This window comes from Poromitra crassiceps, assembly GCF_964638095.1.
Source record: "Poromitra crassiceps genome assembly, chromosome: 26".
NCBI classification, from domain to species: Eukaryota; Metazoa; Chordata; class Actinopteri; order Beryciformes; family Melamphaidae; genus Poromitra; species Poromitra crassiceps.
The window spans coordinates 16,394,750-16,402,249 of NC_139640.1; the positions used below are offsets into that span (position 1 = coordinate 16,394,750).

Below are 7,500 nucleotides of genomic sequence, written 5' to 3' on the forward strand. Positions count from 1 at the left end.
ACTCCTGGTTCTTCACTGTTTTTGCCTATGGGACTTTTGAATGGGTTTTTGGCGCGATGCTTCTAATAAGGTCTCTGGGCAACGCAAGATTAATCAAATGCGAACCAGTGTTTAGTAATATCATCTTCACACATGAGGACCACTTGTATGAGTTTTGAAGCTTTTACGTGCCGTTAAAAGGGCGGCTAGCTAGCAAACGGCTAAATGAGACTACACTGTTGAGTCGACTTCAAAGGACGAACACGGAAATTCTCTTTCCCTCACCTGGTTCAGCCCGTTCAGCCCGGGGTAATCAGTGCACACATCAACAACAGTCCAGGTTGAGTGCTGACGTGACGTGGAAGCCTATGCGACAGTGTGTAGTTCTGGATTAGCTTAGCTCAAGCTTTTTACTTATACAGTAGGGCTCGCATTTACGCTACAAAACTCATGAAAGTGGTCCTTATGTGTGAAGATTATCCGACTGAACTCTGGTTCGCGTTTGATTAAGCTTGCGTTGCTCAGAGACCTTATTTGAAGCATCGCGGCAAAAACCCATTCAAAAATCCCATAGACAGAAACAGTGAAGAACCAGGAAGTCCAGGACTTCCGCGTTCTGACTACAAAAATACGTCATCCCTGGGGCTCTCTATTAATGGGTGAGCAGCACGAGCGACACTCCGCAGGTGTTTGCCACCTTTATAGCCTGAATACATTACAGCAACACACACATGCGCACGCCCACACACACACGCACGCGCACACGCACACACACACACACACACACACACACACACACACAGTGTAGGGGAGGGGCGGGTGCGGGAACCCGAAATCCTACATTTCCCACAATGCACTGGGCTCGCGTGGCCTTCGTTTCCACGCCCACCCCTCAGGCATTTGGCTGATATCAAACTCCAGTAGGTGGCGGTAATGCACATATATGCTTGCCAACCGCCATAAAAGTCGAAGAAGAAGAAGACTTCGACATAAAAAGATTTAGTAGAACAAGAAAAAAGAAAAGAAAAAAATTGCCTCCAAATTGCACCAAATTTAAACGGTAGTATATACAGTATGTCGGGAGATGTCTTCATAAAAAAAAATTCATGCATTTTAAGGCATTTTCGTAGCAGTTACGCGCATCTGATGTTGTAACTATTTTATGTAAAAATGTGTAAAAACGGGTACATTGCTCAGCGTTGATTTCGTTACTTCAACGCACCTACTACTAGGTGTAAAATTTGACGAGCTTTCCAATGCCACCAGTCCCGTGTCTGTCCGTGCTTCCGTTCCCGAGAAAATCGTCTCTTTGCAAGGAGCTATGGAAAGCTAACCTAGCTACAGCAGGCTAAGTGGTGGAAAAAGATGGCTGCCTTTTGTTTTTTGTTCAAGACCTCTGAAGGGGCGTGGAGGACCTCTAGAGGCGGGACCATGGCTCACAACAATTGTAGTTCATAGGTCCTCGACTTCCGCAAGGCGGACTTGGGCCAGATGACGCGAAACGCGTCGGCTGGCCCAAAAAATATGTGAGAGATGCTTGATATCTCTGGCAGTGAACCTCCAATTTCAAAAATTTCAACGGATTCGAAAACCTTAGGGGCGTGAGATTTAATATATATTCATATTCCCCACGGTAAAGCCGTCCTTTAAGTAACACATGAGTTAGGGTTTGAATGTACATTGGCAACCAACTTGCATAACAACATTACTTACAGCCATGCAGTTGTTCATGTGCATTTAATATGAACTCTTTGTTCATGTTGTTCATGTTTAGTTCACGTTAGTAAATGCCTTAGTTAACATTAGTTAATGAACACACTGTATAGTGTTATTCATTCATTCATTCATTCAATTATCACTTTATTTTTTCTTATTGTACATTTATTGTTTGTTTTTTCTCATTCTTTTTTCGTTCTTTCTGTCTTTCTTGTTTACTTTCTTTCAGTCAGTCAGTCAGTCAGTCAGTCAGTCAGTCAGTCAGTCAGTCAATGAGCTATGTAGGAGCCATTCATGTCACTGTCTGTTTGTAGTTTTGGCCTAGTTTAAGTTTTCCGCTGGGTGGTGGTGTGGACGAGTGGGCAGGTGGAGTCTGTATTGCACAGGTGTCACAGGTTTGCAGTGGTGCTTGGGTGATGGGGAGATCACACAGGTTTTTGCCGCTCATCAGGATTGTGCAATAGATTCACGTTACTGTATTTTCTTAATAGTTAACAGAATAGTTTTACTGCCTGTAAACATCATTAAATGGGAACCTCTCACCCAAACTGCAAAACACCACCTGGACATCAATGTTTTGAAGCACGTCAAAAACACCTCCTACACCCAGCTGAGTGACTAAATGTTGGACCCAGGATACAAGCTACAAGCTATAGTCAATTATCTCCCAGTCTTTAGTCTTATTTACGGCACATTAATAAATTAATGCAATTAGTCAGTCAGTCAATTCTTTCTTTCTTTCTTTCTTTCTTTCTTTCTTTCTTTCTTTCTTTCTTTCTTTCTTTCTTTCTTTCTTTCTTTCTCCCCCCCCCCATAATAATCTGCATAGGAACAATCAGTGGCTCATGTTTACTGATTCGCCAATCAGGTATCAGTTCTCCCTTGAGGTTCAAGGACCCTGTCGACTGACGCGCGTGTGTGTGTGTGTGCGTGTGTGTGTGTGTGTGTGTGTGTGTGTGTGTGTGTGTGTGTGTGTGTAGGGGGGCACAAACCCTCAACACTTTCAAAAGGGCTTTCACTTTTTTTCAGGAAATGAAATGAAGAAGTAAGTACACTGAGACCAGACCCGTCAATATAAAACCTGTGCCCGCCCAGACCCGTCAATATAAAACCTGTGCCCGCCCAGACCCATCAATATAAAACCTGTGCCCGCCCAGACCCGTCAATATAAAACCTGTGCCCGCCCAGACCCGTCAATATAAAACCTGTGCCCACCCAGACCCGTCAATATAAAACCTGTGCCCGCCCAGACCCGTCAATATAAAACCTGTGCCCGCCCAGACCCGTCAATATAAAACCTGTGCCCGCCCAGACCCGTCAATATAAAACCTGTGCCCGCCCAGACCCGTCAATATAAAACCTGTGCCCGCCCAGACCCGTCAATATAAAACCTGTGCCCGCCCAGACCCGTCAATATAAAACCTGTGCCCGCCCAGACCCGTCAATATAAAACCTGTGCCCGCACAGACCCATCAATATAAAACCTGTGCCCGCCCAGACCCGTCAATATAAAACCTGTGCCCGCACAGACCCATCAATATAAAACCTGTGCCCGCCCAGACACGTTAATATAAAACCTGTGCCCGCACAGACCCATCAATATAAAACCTGTGCCCGCCCAGACCCGTCAATATAAAACCTGTGCCCGCCCAGACCCGTCAATATAAAACCTGTGCCCGCCCAGACCCGTCAATATAAAACCTGTGCCCGCCCAGACCCATCAATATAAAACCCGTCCCCACCCAGACCCGTCAATATAAAACCCGTGCCCACCCAGACCCATCAATATAAAACCCGTGCCCACCCAGACCCGTCAATATAAAACCCGTGCCCGTGCCCTGCCCGTTGTTATGGAAACCAGTCAGAGAGCGTCTCGTCTCCAGTCTAACACGTTGACTCCACGGCTGAGTTTTAAATGTTTATGTTGTGCAGTCTGTAGCATCAAACAATGCAGTATGCACGCTGGAAACATGTTGCTTATAGAGAAACAAAGCGTAAAACAACTGTTTGACAGGGGGTAAAAGTAGCCTACTCCTCTAGTTCTGTCTGGCTGACTGACCTTCGCCAACAGCACACACACTGCCCACGTGGCCACGTCATGCACCAGAGATTACCGTAAGTGACTGTGAATTCAGCCTGAGCACAACACAAAAACATACAGTACATGGCTCTACTCTACTGTACGTTGTTCCCAAGCACTGCCCGCCCGTGTTTAGTTCATTTTTACCCGTGCCGGTACCCGTGAATTCATATACGTATTTATACAAGTATTATTTGTTATCCGACCCGTTGCAGGACTCTGCCACCACCCGGTCCCGTCCCCACCTCCGAACCAGGCAGCCACGCCCCACCGCTGCCCAACCCTGCCCACAGGTGAGACCAACACCCACCGCCCAGCGGACAGGAGCCCCCAGCTGCTGCCATATTAGATTTATTCATAAGGTCAAGTTTTTAAAATTGTATCACTACAATGAAATGGCTGATATGGGAACTAACATCATCACACATGGATACAAATACGCATGCCAATAGAGCAGGCTCTGAGGCCGCACAGCGTCTGAGCTGCATATGTGACGCAGAGCATGTGAGCTGTGTCTGTGAGCCTGCAGAGTGGGCGATTTCCATAACTGCAGCCATGGTGCATGAGATTTCTAGTTCAAATAGAATAGGGGGAAAATAACACATGAATACTACATTAAAAAAACTGCATGTTTTGTGTTTGGCAAAAACTGAGATTTTCATAAAGGGGTCAGCTGTCGCCTCATGCCACCACAAGGGGATGTATGACAGGTACATTCTCATTTAATAAACATCTGAAAGTGTTAGTCTTCAGACTGTGGACAAAAATGAAGGGGTCCAATTATGGCTCATTTCCACCACATATAACAGCACAGTAGGCTACAGCTCTACTCGATCTGGTCTTACTCGGCTCTACTTGATATAGACTCTCCATAGCAAGTTTACTCGCCTCCGCCCACACCTGGTCATCATAGCGACCGCATATCTGCATATAATGTTAAAATTAAATCCATACACGGAACTTTTAAACTGATTATGAAATACTGGTGCCTCTAAATGACCTACAGTGTACATGGGCAAATGTGACAATCGGCTAGGAGAATGGATATCACTTTGTTGTTACTCAAACTCACATGCATGCACTGCGCGGGGGACGGGAAAGGCGGTACGGGGAGAAAGGAAGCCTCTACCCCGGCGGCCTCTCACCAGGCAAGACCGCGGCTTCGCTAAACCCCCGCCTGCGGCCTAGCGGACTTTTTCTCTCTCAAAACAATTGAAAACCACCGTCATGTTAAAGCTGAGCAAGGAGATCGATTTTATTTCACCAGAGCCGAAGGCAGCAACACAAAAGAAATAACTTCTGGAAATAACAGAAGAGAAGGTAAGCCCCACTAAACTGGTATCCAGCATTGACAGTAGATGCCTACAGTAAACACGATTCTGCCTGACCAATCAGTCGTCTGCAGTGTTTTCACGTCAACGTATGGTACCGGGTCCACAGCCCTGGAACCTCAACAGAGCAGGGACCAAAAGCAGCACGACTCAACCCGGGCTGTCCAGGTTTTTGATCGGTGGAATGAGACAAAAAAGCGAGACGAGCTGTGCGGGGCCGCGTTGATACCAGCGGTGGAAATGGGCCATATGCCTTCTGGAAAAGTGCAGGGGACATGTCCCCTGTGTCTCTGTGTCCCCCCCTGTAAATGATGTCCTTACCTCTGATGGCTCTGTGCTCTTTGACTTGAAGCTGCGTATAGAGGCCTCTATTACAGCAGCGTACCTGAGAGAGAGAAGGAGTGTGAATGAGTCTGTCTGCTTTGCTTCAGCACCACCAGAACCAGCATACAACTGACAAACAAGAGGCATTTAACACAACCGCCAAGGGGTCATGTTTACCCCCCTGGAGTTTTCAAATGCATGTAACTGTGAAAATAAAACCCCTGCATCTCTGAGTTCATGACTTTTCCCTAACCCTAACCCTAAAATGGTTTTATTGATCAGTAGGTGAATGATGGGGGGGTGGGATGAAAAGAAACATAAATATGGTCATTTATACCTAGAACCGCCAAGGAGTCATTTTTACCGCCTCATATAAAACATGCCGCGCGCAACATTTGCACCATGACCGGTTGCGTAGCAACGCCCATTGTTTTTACTCAAGATGTCTTTTGGGCTTGCCTTACAGTAAGCTAGATTAGCCACATACAGTAGCCTATCTTAGAAAAGAAGAGACGTCACAGTAACAACAGAAGAAGAATGAATGTCCAGAGGCAGTGAAAATGCTTCAGGACATGAGTGAGGGAGAATCTGATGGGGAGAGCAGAGCTGACTGATCCTTCATTTTCACCTGATGCTGAAAAGTCTTCATATCAGGAGGAGTACGAGCCTCCACAGTGTAAACAAGGCTTCTGGTGACAGGTCATGTTACAACTCAACTTGAAAATGCATGACTCTAGCTATACAGTAGCATATAGCCTATATAATATATAGAGCCACTCTGCTGTCAGAGCACAATGACAGCAGCCACTTGTTTAGTTTGACCAGACTTATTTATTTGACACATTCCATGTAATTTTAGCAAGTTTCAGCTGAACTCATTCTACATATTTATATTCTTTAGTGTCTCAACCACTGCAAGTTCTGTGCACACGTATATGAGACAGGCAGGGACAGGATGGTTAGGAAAGCGGGACTGTGCACCGGGAAAGTGTAGCATTTAGTAGATGTTATTTTGTGCGTGACTGTGTGTGTGTGTGTGTGTGTGTGCGTGAGAGAGAGAGAGTGTGTGTGTGTGTGTGTGTGTGTGTGTGTGTGTTTTTGAGCGTGCACGCACGCCTGTGTGTGTGTGTGTGTGTGTGTGTGTGAGAGAGAATGAGAGTGTGTGTGTGTGTGTGTGTGTGCGTGAGAGAGAGAGTGAGAGAGAGAGAGTGTGTGTGTGTGTGTGTGTGTGTGCGATTTTGCGCGCGCCCTAGCCTTCACCCGTCCGCCCTGCCCCTCCCTTCCCTGTTCTGACATTCCAGTACACTGCCGACAATAACTAACGCTGCTAGTTCCCACTCGTCTCGGCCGTATCTGCCTTTCACTTTATTTGTGTTTATCTGAGTATCTAGTAGTTCCTGATAGAAGTCCTGGTTAAAAGCTGTAGCGGTACCAATCCCCCCGAGAAAGGCCCAACATATCACATTTTAAATTTCTGTCCGTTTATTAAGGGGCTTATTTCCAAAGTGTACAATATTATGCAGAATATACATCCCCCTACATGGGACAATACAAGGGCTGCTTGGGAACTGGACATAGGAGAGAAGTTCTCAGAAGAACTATGGGACATCATTATTTCACAAATTCATTCTTCATCCTTCTGCGTGAGACTCAATTTAATACAATTTAAAATATTTCATCGTTTGCATTTCTCTAATGATAAATTATCCAAAATATATCCATCTGTCAGCCCAGAATGCCCAAGGTGCCACCATGCCCCGGCCACTCTAGGGCATATGTTCTGGTCCTGCCGAGCTCTGAGCAACTTTTGGTCCAACATTTTTGAGTGTTTTTCATCCATAGCTAACACAACACTGAGTCCTAATCCCCTCACTGCCATCTTTGGTGCAGTCCAACCAGAAGTGAGCCTCCGAGGTCACCGAAGAAATGCAATTGCATTTGCCTCTCTTCTGGCCCGCCGACTTATTCTGTTTAATTGGAAGGCAAAGAACCCACCGTCCTTTAAGCAATGGACTCAGGAAGTGATGTCAATGTTGAAATTAGAGAAGGTCAGATATACTGTACGTGGAT

At 46.0% G+C, this 7,500-nt stretch overlaps 1 protein-coding gene across 1 annotated transcript in view; it reads right to left on the bottom strand.

Moving 5' to 3' along the window:
* LOC310798711 (XK-related protein 8-like) overlaps nt 1-7,500 on the bottom strand; it is a gene marked incomplete at its 5' end in the record, with an annotated part of 10,062 nt that overhangs the window by 1,499 nt on the left and 1,063 nt on the right. The window contains one exon of the mRNA XM_083661265.1: nt 5,428-5,491. Coding sequence (XP_083517391.1) covers nt 5,428-5,491 — 64 coding nt within the window. The remainder of the gene's footprint in view (nt 1-5,427; nt 5,492-7,500) is intronic.